The sequence below is a fragment of the Aedes aegypti genome, chromosome 2 (assembly GCF_002204515.2).
Source record: "Aedes aegypti strain LVP_AGWG chromosome 2, AaegL5.0 Primary Assembly, whole genome shotgun sequence".
Classification (NCBI taxonomy): domain Eukaryota; kingdom Metazoa; phylum Arthropoda; class Insecta; order Diptera; family Culicidae; genus Aedes; species Aedes aegypti.
This window is the reverse complement of record NC_035108.1, coordinates 341054589-341069086: the sequence shown is the minus strand read 5'-3', so window position 1 is coordinate 341069086 and position 14498 is coordinate 341054589. Positions and strand designations below refer to the sequence as shown.

The window sequence follows — 14498 nt, the reverse complement described above, 5'->3', positions numbered from 1 at the left end:
TTTGCCCACGATGATCTTGTAAACTTTTAAAAATGCAGTATTTCATATTATTATTTTGTCTTCTGCGTGATTATTCCTGATTGTCAAAGAAATGATCGCACAGAAAGCACCAAACCTAATTGAAGTAACTGCGACGGTATGAGCGTTTTGTTTTCGGACCCTACTTCACTTCAAGCTGTAACCAGCTCTACCATTTAGTAGTAGAAGTTTTTGAAAAGTTATCGTATTGCACCTGGGGTGAACCAAAGAATTAATTTACGAAGGCTGTTGCGCCCTTTTCGTATATTAGTACAGATCTGTAAGCTTCAGGTTTCAGGTTTATGGTTTCGTTGAAATCTCGTTTTATACTCGGGTGTAAATTATTTCATCAAGAACAAGTTGTATGATAGCGAGAGAAAGCTGGTAGGATGAATGAACCGTAATACAGGAGCAGAAACTGGATATTTTATTTATAGCACAACGATCAATGTTTCAACTACGTTGAAAACGTATTTAACAGAAAAAATCAAGCCTTATCCTAATGTTCATTTCTCTTATTCTTTCTTACAGGCCATCTATTACACACTGTTTGGCAAACCAAAGAAAGACCTCAATGGAGAGCTAGCTCTAGTCACTGGCGGGGGAAATGGTCTTGGACGGCTGCTGGCGTTACGATTAACCAAACTCGGCGCCAAGGTGATCGTGTGGGACATCAATCAGGACGGTAAGTGATCTTTAAACACAGCACTTTGCGTTATCTTTTTATCATACTAATACGTTATTTGGTATCCATATTGTTTGAAATTCTAATTTGCACTCAGGAGACCAAAATACCTACTTAATACCCACTTACTAGTCGCATTCTACGGAGTGATGCAACGGTTCAACCAACGAGCGATTTGAAACCTCCGACAAGTGTTGCATTAACTACCCATCACTTTACCTTGATTTATCGATATAAAAACCAGTCATATTTACGCTGGTACCTGTAACGGTACAGAAGACGACATACGATCGGAATGAGCACGTGATTTTTCTTCTGTTCTACTCAGGGTTGAATCGGTGACAATAAAGTAACTTTTGTCAACATTTTTTTTTATAAATATTCTGACGAAAATCTATATGTTATTTGGCAATTCACCTGAGTTGAGGCATCCTTTACAAGAATCTATTCAAAATAACAGTTAGCAGCAAAATCATAGAGAAGCAGATGATTTCCGATAAATGATATAATCTAGTAGAATGCTTTGCAATAAAATGTATTGGAGGTATATACAGGTACAGGTAGATAATTCTACTAATGCCTCTAAGAGAAATATTACAATTCTGAGAGAATTTGCGAAGCTTCATCGTACCTGCCACACGATTTACGAATGCGAAAATGGCCACTTTGGCAAAGAAAACCCTAAGCTAATAACTGTGGAAGTGCTCATAAGAACACTACTCTGAGTAGCAGGCTCTGTCTCAATGAGGACGTAATTCCAAGAAGAAGAAGAACCAAGGATCATTCGAGCAAATATCCATAAACTTTTCAGGGCTTTTGAGTAGAAACTTCCCTACACTTTTTTGAATTTATGGAAGGATTATTAGAGTATGGTTAAGAAAACCACAAATTGAACTTTAACACTTTACTTTACTTTTGTAAAAAAAAATAGTAAAAATCGCCAGTAAGATGAGTGCTCGACAAAATTGAAGTAAAGTGTTCAATTAGTGGTTTTCTTGGAAACCTCTTTTTGGTGACTTCGATCGTAATTAAAAGCGGTAATTCCAGGTACTCTTCAAATGATTTCAAGAAAAATTCCAGAAATTTTTGAAGCCTTCACGGTAGTTATTCAGGTATTATTTTAAAAAAATCATGAAAAAAAATGTTGGAAAATTTTTGTTTAACTTAGAGTTTTTAGAAAATTTGGACAATACTTGAACTTAAGCTTGATTGGCCGCCCGTGGATGCTACTCCAGTATCGCCAGATTAGCTGCACTTACACAATGAACCAACCAAATGACTGCTCGGGACTAACAGGCACCCTCTGTATATAAGTGCTGGTGATCTTCTATTTTTAGGCAACAAAGGCGCCTGCCACGTCAGAATTCAGACCAATGAGGAAGGAGGAAGAAATGATGTTGCACTTATACTTGCCCACTGTAGACAGTGGAGTCCGACTGCACCTACGCCAGTTCCATGCGGGAGTGTATGGGTTGGGGAGAGGACGGCATGGCAGAGAGGTTTGTTCTTTGGTTAGCAGACTGCCTATGTATCAGGCGTAAGGACAAGCGTGCTATAATGGCGAGAGAATGGGAGCGTTCCATTCCACGTTCCATACAAACGTCATTTTTTTTTGTATGGACAAATGAGCACGAGAGGGAGGGGGGTCTGAAAATTAAAAAAAAAATGACCACGTGGTAAATGGACAGCCCCTTTAGAAAATACCTGAATATTTCTCTTGAAAGGATTTCCACGAGAATTGGTGGAGTAATTAAAAAAGGGCGCTTGTTGAAAAAATCATTGGGAAAAGTGGGCCACTACAAAAGGAAGAAATATTTGAGGAACCATTCCAGTAATCCTTCTAGAAAACCGCTGTATTTCTATGCTCATGAGTTCTTGCAAATATCCTACATTTTCCTGAACATGGATCATTTCCTATATTCTTGGGTGCCTGCGAAGACTTCAAAAGCTAACTCGGAAACAATTAATGGTAATAATTAAGTAAATTAAGTAATGCTCGGAGCAACTTTTATGGCCATTACTAAAGGAATTAGTGTATAAACAACCAAAAATTTCAAATGGATTCCTGAAGGAAATTAATAAAAAAAATCGAAAGCATTTGGTGCAAAATTTTCATGGCCTTCTAAATTTTAGGAACTCCAGGTACCTTACATGGGTGTTATTATCAATTATTTTTTAAATACTTTTTATTTAGCAGGTTAATGTAATCGTTTAAAATATACTATGTATGTATGAACAGCGTTGTGTAATAATACAACGGACATAACCATATAAAACGCTTTCCGTGGGTCGCAAAATGATCGTTCTGCGTCAAATGTTCGAATCATGCCGTTTAGATCGTTTGATTCAAAATTCTATGTGTCGTATTCAATGTTTTTTGAAGCGGTAATGTATTATTTCTATACTCACCATAAAAGCATAACAGTCCCATATGTAAAAATAGGCATTGAGTGATGGACACTTACAAAAAAGAAAAACTAATAATTAAATACAAAACGCGGATATTAGAAAAATAAAACAAAATGAAATCCTAGTGGAACTTTGTTCTTTTGAAGGGATTCACTGAATCAACAACAAAATTTAAACAAGAAATAAGTTAACTAGTGATAGCTTTTGTGGATTTAACGAATAAACGAAACTAAAAACTAAACATGCAGGGAAAAACCAGCAGAAGCCAAAAAAAACCTACATAAACAAAAGGTTAACACGGTCAAAGAATACATTCATTTACGTTCCTCAAAATAGCTTTATTGCTTTAACTTACTTTTAAATAGTATGATATTTGAAATTGACTTTAAGTCGGAAGGAATTCCGTTATACTTCAATGGTCTGTAATTTTTTATAAGCACAAGGCCCATGTTCGTGCATGCATTGCTTCTCAATAATTCATTTACTCGTCTAGTGTGCTGTATGGTAACTCTGGTCGAAAAATAAACAATATTGTGGTGAAAACTACGATTGCATAAGAGATTAGGTAAAAACATGATAGTTTGAGTGTCACTAAAACCCAGAATGGGTATAATTGTATGTTGTAGTCTAGTATAAAGTGAAACTGTCGAATATAAAGGTGGTAAATTAAAGATTACTTTTACACATCTGTTCTGCAGTGTTTGCACTTTTTAAGTTTAGATTTTGCGGCATGACCCCAAGCGAAAATTAAATATTGAATTATAGAGTGGATACAAGCTTAATAAAATCGAAGCAGTGCTTCATTAGGTACGTACGTATTGAAAATGTAATTCTTCTAATTTTTAATATCAGACTGCACTAACCTCATATTTTTCCACAACATTTTCAATCAAAGTGTGTCAATTTGTATATGCATATTAGAGTATATGTTAAAACATGAATGTTGCGATGAAAAAGATGTCAGTACGTAAGTCCATATGGGACAGCTATACTTTTATAGGTAATATATTGGTATTGTAATGATAAAGGTTTATCTGCACCAGAAATTGCCTGTAAAGTATCTATGAGGTTACAAAGAATTATATTGTGTAATATAATCTACGAAGGATATTCAAAAACTGGACGGAGATGTAAATATGTAAATCAGGCAAAAATATGTTTCTAACGATTGGAAAATGCTGAATATTATTTGATGACGCCGAGTGTACCTTCAAGCCGGCTCTGCACCTACCCTCTTGAACCCAAACATGTAATGGTAATTGATGTTTGCGCAACAGTCCTCCACCACCGAGTCTACCAACTATGAAGACCATGCAGTAGCACGCGTGCTTGCTTCATGACGCCGCAAACGATCATGATCCAACACCATCTAACCCGAAACAAACGCTATGAAGTACATATATCCATCCATCCGAATGGATGCCTTTTCTGGTTTCAACTCAACTAACCGGCGAAAGAAGATTATAAACGCTGCAACAAAGTCGGTTTCAATTATTCTTCACCTGAAGGTCAGCCAGAAGTACGGCTGTGTTGTGGTTGACGAGTGGTAGGTACTTACCCTTGCCTCGTTACTGCATTAAGCTGCCGCTTGTGGCAAGTGATCAGCAAGTGAGATCGAACTAAAAAGCTTAGAGTACCTCCCGCCATTTAGTGCCATTATTGCTGTGAAGTAATTTTAGCCATCGGATAGATAAGTACTTGATGCTGGATTTAAATTTGAGTTTGAAGTTTGGAAGGGGAAAGCGTGCAAAGGTGTCAAAACTCAGTGCACTTGAAAGTGACGAATTCAAACCATGCGAGAGCGAAGAATTTGGCGGTCACCAGATAGGAGAACTTGACTAGCTCATGGTCGCTCATCATATGGTAAGTGCTAATGAGGAGTTTCAATGATCTGTATGTGATAACTTTCAGTCACGCCAAACAGATGAGCCTCGTAGACGTCGAGAGAAAACAATAATTGGTAAAGTGCTAGCCTCGAAATTAAGGGCCATTTCAGGCCGGACCTCCATGAAGTAACAGGTGAACGGTAATATACAGCTGGCTCAGATGTATAAAGATCGCACAACTAAGAGGCAGAATAGAACACAAGTGGTGACCTATGGCTTCTAAGGTAAACGTAGACGGAAACGATTATCTGTAACTAATTGGAGCTACTTAGAACGAGACGATGATGGTGCTTCGAGTGACACGCAACGCCTGACCCGGAACCCAGATGGAACCGTGTAGAGCTATTAGAGAAATTTCCATCAATACACGATCAACTGACGAGAAGGTTGTTCGACTGTTCATACAAAGTGATATATCTATATAGAAGTAAAGTACATTAGGTTTATGTGGGAATATTATGAGTTGAGTTTTGGAAGCATTATTAGCAATCTTCCATTTTTGCAGATATGAAGCAAAAACATCCAAACTTTTAAGCAATCTACTATAGATGACACGCATATCGTCATATCGTCATATGGCGGAAAAGTCTGTGGCATCCGCAAACAAAGATTTTTGAAATTCCTGAGGTAACTCAGGTAATGCCGCTTCCATTTATGACGTAACGCTAAAATTGGCAAATGTCGACTTTTTATTTTCTCTATCCGACATTTTGGTCCTTATTGGACCTTTTTCGAGTTGTCTGAAATTATGGCTATAATAAGAAAAAAAAATTAAACGAGTCTATAGGATGAAGAAAAAAAATAGTTGTTTTTGATCCTAAAAGACTGAAATGCCAATCATGAGCTAAAAAAATCAAAAAGTGTACTGATAAAGAAAAGTAAGCAGATTGGATGAAAGCTAGAAGCATCGGCAAAATTTTTGTCCGGTTTTAAGATTGGTACTACCTTGGCACTTAGGGCTGCATTAACTTGACTCACACAATGACTTGAGAGGTACCTATTTACAGGAGTACAGTTTGTACATAACCCTCAAACTTGTTTCAAGAGTGTGTACCACTAGTATATGATGCTGGAGGGCAGCTCTTCTTCGTTTAATAGCAATCGTGACAACTTCCAAGAATTCAACTGTTCCTGTGTAGTATTTGATTTGTCCATGTAGTAATATATCCATGATATAACAGATCACTTATGTTCAAAGTTTATCCCACCCGTGTTTTGCAAGTAAATTCGGGCATGTCAGCGAGGACCGACCGCCTTCTTCATGCTGCAAAATTCATGCTCTGTAGATGTTGCTAAACTAGCAGCTACACATTGAATCCGTCGGGGCCATCCAGATTGAACTTTTTTTAATCGTTGAAAATCATCTGCATGGAAATTGGACCGTATTAGTGATTTCTGGTCAAGAGTTGGATCACTCCTGAGGCATAGAAATAATTTCAAACATTCAAATGCATTTAAATGCACACTCAAAAAATTTTCATGGCTTGCTCCAAATAAAAGAGCTGTGTGTTTTTATTTTCTTCGATTTGTCTATTTAAAAAGAGAAAACTGCTTTTTCAGTTTTGATTTTTGCACCATTTTTACTTGGGCCTTAACTGTTGGCTGTTTTGTGTCAAACTCGTTTTTTTTCAAAATCGAAAATAGTGTTGCCACTTCACAGATAGATTCTAAGAGGGACTGAAACTTTCTTTACAGCACCTGTGATATCTAGGACTCATGAAGTTTCTGGAATGGATTGGATTGGATCATACCAAAGAGCTTCCAATCTCTCACTGGACAGTTAAGTTAGTAAGGCATTTTGGCGTGTTCAACGAAAAGGAAAACCTGTCCACAATAGCTTTAATTGTTTGTCGAAGCTGTTGATTCATTGGCAGCAGGAGCAGTCTGCAAGGAAGGAGTTCGAAATAACCTGTTGCGATTTTTTTTATCAAGTTTGTGAATCATGAATGTGTGATTACAATGCCATGAAATAAATGACACCTAAAATTGACGAATACTCCATCTTTCCTATCTTAATCCAGTACCGTCGTATCTCGCCAATCTAATGATTCAAGAAACGATGTTTTCCGTTTGTAGTCCTTTCAACAACTGAGTGAACATTTCCCCTCATAGTAATTGATACGGCGTACAATGGTTGGGTAAATCGTCTGTGGTTGAACGGCTAACAATCTCGCTTACCTATCAGCTCTAATCCCATATGCAGTGCCGGATTTGGGCTTTGAGCAGCCCGGGTCAGATCTCATAAAGGGGGCCCTTTAATACAAAATTCAGCACATTTTGAGATTTCACAATTTAAAGTATTGAATTTGAGTTTTGAATGAGATGTTCGGTCCTAGCCCCAAATGCAAAGGGCCGTACGTGACATTTTGATCGGTTATTAGCAATATACATTGCAAAAATTTCGACTTTTTTTCAAGCCTCCCAAAAGTTTTTCGATGATTTTTTCGTCCAATAGGAAACATTTGATAATTTGAACAAGATTGGTCAGTTTTTTTGGCTTCTATATAATTTGTATGGAGTTGAAAATTGCTAAGTAACTTCAATGTTGTTTTTCAAAGCTTTCAACCCCTTTATGATGAAAATTGCAACATGCCACTATTCTGCCATCTATTTTTTTTAGTTTAGCCAAAAGGAAAAAAATAACTAGTTGATATAATGACAAACACGTTTTTCTAAATTGTATATGTAAAAGCAAAGCAAAGGTAGTATCAAGCATTCAACAATTTTGACTCAGACAGGGTAATGCTACTTTGCCACTCTCAAAAAACGCCCTTATCTTCTCCAGGCACTACATATCCAGGAGAGTCTCTGGCATTCATCATTATCGCAACATTGAAAGTTTAAAGATGCTAAACGAACTGATTATTTGTTATGAAACCTACAAGTAGGTTGTTGTGTACATTTTATATGGAATTTTTAGATGGGCCAGAACAACTTCATCAACTACGGCATACAAAATAGAAAATAACTTAAAAACTAACTATCGCGTCACAAAATAATTTCCCTTACAATTGAAGTTTCTTAAAGCATTGCAAATAAGTTTAAACTGTAGAGTTCGAATAGTAAACCATTAAACTCTTTGAATTAACGTTCAACGCTCCGTCATCGTAATCATCGCCATCATCGAAACTTCAAAAGCAGGTTTTCTGTTCAAATCTAAAAATTAACTGCTTTTGAAAATTTCGAAATCAATGACGGATCCTGCCCCTTTAAGCAGTACTTTACAGGGTTGGCTGTATTCTTAAGATCCTGTAATCACGTTAAGCGTAAAAATGTGCTTAACGTTTTTGCAGGCACTTAAAAATAAATCATGAGATTTTGTAGAATATTAAAGAATAATATATGACTTAACGATACTGTGAGATTCATATATCGGGAAAAGAAAAAGGAATCTACTCAAATATTTTAATGCTGACTTCACCGTTAGAACTATGTGTCCAAAGAGAAAATATTGAAAAGTATTTCAAAACATTTTTTGTTTTGTTTTTTTTTTTAATTCCTCGGGCCCCTCTAATCGGGGGGCCCGGGGCATTTGCCCCCTCGGCACCCCCACAAATCCGGGCCTGATCCCATATGCCATGGGTGCACCATTTACAACCCCGTAGATGAAGTATTCCTACTTCAAAGGATAGCTGCAACCGTGTTCTCTGAAATTAATAGATAAATCAACCTCAAGAGTTTACCTTTCCGAACCTGTTCCAAACCCAAACCGAAGCTGAAAAGAATAAAACAATTTATTTAAATTTAAATGTGTTGCAGATTTACAACTGCCATTAGTAATGAGACCAGTAAAGCTATGCATTTCTCGGGGAGGAAGTTCGAATGAATCCTGACTCAAAATGGCACTGTGTCTACGGGGAAGAGCGACAATATATGCCAGTTAAGCCATCATCTTCTTCCCCATTATGTTCACTGTGCGCTCAAAGATCACTGGGCTGCATCAATCAGGCTTCTTATACGAAAATTATAAATTTTCAGAACTTAATGCTAGTACAGGTCAAAGCTAAGTTGATGTGACTTAACAATTTCACGTATGTCACGAGTGAAAAGCTTAGATATACATGGTTTAGTCGATTCCTTGCCATATTCTGCGGGATTTTCAAGTACAATAACACAACTTGATGGGATCGACCAATACGGTGTGCTATTTCTCGGATCTCTACGCTTTCTCTACGAAATGCTTAAATTTGGCTTTTCTCTTTCTCTGAAAGAAATTTTCCCTTCGACATAATGATCGATTGTTGAACAAAACACTTGAAATTTGAGAAAAACACGAATGATCGTAAGTGAACTGGACACCGGATAAAATATTTTCACCATAACAAACAAGCAAACAGGAATGTCTGACAGTTTAGATTTATTGAGATGCTTTCACCAATACAAGCATACAGGGGATAGGCAAAATGATTGAGATAGGCAAAATTTTGCCCAAATTCAAATGCTTATAACTTTATGAAAAATGGATGAAATTGGATGCATCTGGAAGCAGTCGACGGTAAATTTGCTCCAGTTTTAGGAACTTTCTGGGCCATGCATATTGGCCACTGGACACCGGAGATGTTCCGAATTTTCTGAGGTCATGTCCAAATGTCATTTTTTCTGTCGCTTCTATTTTTGTGCGGTGTAAAGTTCGATAGATGTTTGCAATTTTCCTAGAAACTAGAACTAATAGGAACTTGAATGCCACCGGACGCATTAAGATTGGTTGGAAATCTTCAGAAATATGACCATTTCCGTAAAACTGGTTCTTGAAAGCATGGTCAGTCATGTTTGTATTTCCAATCATGTTAATATTATACGGAGCTATATCCAAGCGGACACCAACCTTAAAAATGATGATTCCTGCAGCATATTCAGAACCATTAGATGCACAGACTACACTATTGAAGGTTCCAAGTACCCTGGGGGAAGTGGTCAATTAGGAACATATCCGGAACCATATCAATATGGGCATCAAACTTCATGATTTTTAAAGTTTATGCTTTCCGAAGCATTTCCAGCATCACCGGCTGCCATGACCACTTTATAGTAGGTTCCAGGTGCCCCGGGGAATGTGGCCGATTCGGAACATGTCCGTTCATCTGTTTAGAATCACATTCTACCATAAACAGTAAGATCCATGGGACTTGAAAAATGGCGATCATTTTCAGAATAACATGATGTAATAACCACTCTATAGTAGATTCCAGGGGCTCCTAGAGATGTGGCCAATTCGAAACATGACCTCATCCCCCAGGGCCCATGGAACCTACTATACAGTGGTCGTATAAATACAGGAAATAGGCAAAATGATTGAGATAGGCAAAATTTTGCCCAAATTCAAATGCTTATAACTTTATGAAAAATGGATGAAATTGGATGCATCTGGAAGCAGTCGACGGTAAATTTGCTCCAGTTTTAGGAACTTTCTGGGCCATGCATATTGGCCACTGGACACCGGAGATGTTCCGAATTTTCTGAGGTCATGTCCAAATGTCATTTTTTCTGTCGCTTCTATTTTTGTGCGGTGTAAAGTTCGATAGATGTTTGCAATTTTCCTAGAAACTAGAACTAATAGGAACTTGAATGCCACCGGACGCATTAAGATTGGTTGGAAATCTTCAGAAATATGACCATTTCCGTAAAACTGGTTCCGGAAAGCATAGTCAGTCATGTTTGTATTTCAAATCATGTAAATATTATCCGGAGCTATATCCAAGCGGACAGCAACCTTAAAAATGATGTTTCCTGCAGCGTATTCAGAACCATTAGATGCACAGACCACTCTGTAGAAGGCTCCAGGTACCCCGGGGGAAGTGGTCAATTAGGAACATATCCGGAACCATATCAATATGGGCATCAAACTTCATGATTTTCAAAGGTTATGCTTTCCGAAGCATTTCCAGCATCACCGGCTGCCATGACCACTTTATAGTAGGTTCCAGGTGCCCCGGGGGATGTCAGTCTAAGTTCTTTAGAGGCTGTTCGGTCAATGAAGCCAGTGAAACAGTCAGCGTACGTCCTGTATGGAATACGCCAAGCATTGAGTGCTTCGTCAAATCGCTCTTACACTTTTACCCTGGCTTGGGTCCCTTCTCCATGCTTCATTCAGGGCGATGAGAAAACGGACTCTCTTGTTAAGGTAGGCGCTAACGAACGAACGTGGATGGCTGCACTCTATATTTCCAAAGGTGTCAAAAAACCAAGGTTTAAGGGATTGGGCATGAGCCGTGATTTCATTCGTGTCATGCGACGGCTTATGTCCAATCACTATTCGTTAAACGCGCATACCTACCGTATTAGGCTCTCAACATGTCGTATAGGGATGCTGTAAGCATCGTGGCGTCAGATCTGAACTGACTGAAATCCTCCAGGTCCGAGGAAAACACCAGAAATCTGTTAGTGAAGTGTTGGCGGGCCTTGATCTGGAATATATGAACTTGATTAACCTGTTTTTGAAGTTTATCAACATCCAAGTTTGATTGTCGTTCGTTTCCTGTCTTTCGCTTTCCCTTTAAAATTGTAGTGTCTTCCCCAAACCGTTTCTGTTTAGCTCCATTACAGATCTGGACATCCTGACCCATGAAGCTTTATCAGCTTAGTAGCCTGAGTAGCTTAAGTATTATTATAAGAGGACAATCGAAATCCCAAAAAAAAACCTTTTCTTTCCTATTGTATAAATGTTTTCACTAACCCTGATTTAACCGCGAGTACGTCGGTTCCCCAAACAAACATTTATTTTTAAGTAAATACAAATTATAATATGTAAAAAGATGCAAAAAAAGAAAAAAACGACTCTGTTATGCCCTACGTGGCTCGACCCTGCCAAATAAACGAGATAAGTTAAAAACCTTGGCATTTTTCTATTTGTCAGGAACACATGCCAACCTGGGGGGTTCGAAGTGAATATCAACAAGCAGCCAGGCAGCTGTCAAGCTAAAATTTTCATAAAAATGATCTGAGTATGCATACAAGTTTGCGATCATTACTTAGTCACGCTAAAAACTATTATACATTTTATGTGACACAAAAAAATCCAAGTTTTGAAGAAACGTTATACTTGTTTTTTTTTTTCATGCATAAGCTTTTAAAATCTTTTGTTAGATATACTTCTTACTAATGTACGGTCAGAAACTATCTAGTCCATCCAGCAGTTTATTGAATTTATTGCCTGCGTCAAATTGCATGGACTTTGTGTTAAGTATTTTGAATGTGCACCTTGAAATTAGTTTCCTGCGATACAATCACGGTAAAAAATAAGCACGATGCTATCAACAGTTTTGCACTTGGATTTGCACTACTGTTAAATCTTGACAATATTAAGGTAACAGCACTTGAATTCAACGTTATATGTTTTGATTCGAAACAAAAAAAAAGTTAAAATAAACGTTTCCGCCTGACCCAGATTTGAACATTCAATCTTCGAAGTACAAGTCTTGTATCTTGCCTCGACACCAAACTCGCATCTGTTGAAAGGCGTTGAATTGATCTCCATAAATTTCTACAACGAGCTGTCAATGATTGCTTTCATACAAAAGACATGATGTTCCAAATCAACGACTTTTCACTTCAGAGTCTAGTGCTAGAGACAGTAGAACAAATCCAAAGTAGGAACTCTTCAAATCATGGTGATTGGTGTTTTGAATTGAGTCAAGTGGTCAATCCATTCAATCGAACGTGTTGATTTTTTACCGTGAAGCAAACAAACAACGGTAAGCACTGATGGAAAATATTATGCTCAAATTTAATGACCGAAACATTCGTATCCGCACCCCTCAGCTGCCAACTAAAAATATTTTTTAAATGTCAACCAAGATACTCTCTGGAAGTTTCTTGATGAAGATATAATACATTCCGTTATCGCCAGGGTCTTTCATACTTTTGATTTTTCTTAAATAATATTTCACACTTCTTTCAAATCAGGAATTTTCGAAAACGTTCTCTTGATTGAGAATGCTTTCGGAATCCTGAATAACATGATTTTAAATTGGACAAATAACTCCAAGATAAAAATTGAACATGCTTTCAAATTGCTGCATAAATTTTGAACCTTTTCGCAATTAGTTAGTAATAATTTTTTTTCCTCTTTCAATGCCTGAGGTTTTTTTTTTAATTTTAGATGATTTCCAAAAGGGCTTAGAGCCAAGGTCCATTTGAGAATTGTTGGTTTCAAAATTATTGTTTCTTAATTGAGACAACCGTTTTTAACTTCTTTTCTTTTTTTTCTTTATGCACATTTCTTTTCGGAGATCTTGCCATATAATTTGCATAGCAGGATCGCGAGTACGTTGTAATTGCCATCTCTTCACGTTTTTGAAACGTATTTAGAGTTTAAGATCATCGTCTATAATCACGAATTAGAATTTCACTGCACATGTAGGTATTGCAATGCTGAACAATGGAATTAGTTGAAGTTTCACGAGTATTGTCAATATCAAGTTTTGTTTGCAAATTAATGTTAACATCAAGATTATTATGAATGTAGGGTTTCAATGCTAGTAATGAACCCTTTAGTAGCTGAAATTCATTCTCGACGCTTTTCCGCAATGATATCTCAGACGGATATAGGGGGAGATCCCCCAGTACCGGACACTTAAGCCACTAAATTCATAATTCGAAAAATATTGATTTTATGGGCTCGTGTTACCCATTTATGATAAATATTATCATTTTTATAGTGTACAAAAATAAATTTGAAAATATAAATATGAATTTTGACATTGAGTTTTGATGATGTATTTTAGTACCAAATTGATCGATCTTGAAAGGTGGCACCCAATACCGGACACGATCTGGAAATGCCTCGAATTCTGTAAATTTGAACATCATTGAATGTGTACACTATAGAAATAGTTTATAATTACCAATTCAATGCAATTGCAACATTTACAAGAATAATTTGAGTTTTTCTTAGTTTGCAAGATGCCTATCAAAAACCTCTTTCATATATGATGAAAAAAAGCACATTTTACGATGGTGTTATGAATGTTCAGTTCTTAATTTTATTGCATGTTTGATACCATGGTCGACGGAACCCATGAAAAATGAAAGTATTTTGAGACACTGATGCAATAATTACAAAGATATCATATAACAAATTAAGCTGTCCGAAACTGAGGGACAGGAGGTGCTTAACCAAAATTGTAATTTGTCCATATTTACTTCAATTATGGTACAAAATACATTCATACTATCAAATTAGGATTATGTTCGATCATGCTTGCGGGATCCAAAGTATATTTTCATATTAAAAATAATAACTAAATAGGCTTAAATTTAAGAAGATACGTCATTTTTTTAAAGATTTTCAAACTTTTCTACTTTTTTAAAAAGGGATGCATATTTCAAGGATGTGTTATTCTACGCAAACATTAGTCTACATAATAGCTTTCTTTTCTACTAATACACCATCTTGATTGGACCATGATTTCTCAATGTTTCGACTTTGTCCGGTATTGGGTGCTGTCCGGCACTGGGGGATCTCCCCCTACGTTTTGTAGAGTCTAACAACAAGTTCAATG

At 37.0% G+C, this 14498-nt stretch overlaps 1 protein-coding gene across 4 annotated transcripts in view; it reads left to right on the top strand.

The window, feature by feature from the left end:
* The window catches only part of LOC5573100 (short-chain dehydrogenase/reductase family 16C member 6), a 103513-nt gene that overhangs the window by 54109 nt on the left and 34906 nt on the right, over positions 1-14498 (top strand). For all 4 annotated transcript variants that reach the window (XM_021846111.1, XM_021846109.1, XM_021846110.1 and 1 more), the window contains one exon: positions 550-703. In XM_021846111.1, the coding sequence (XP_021701803.1) occupies positions 550-703 (154 nt within the window). The remainder of the gene's footprint in view (positions 1-549; positions 704-14498) is intronic.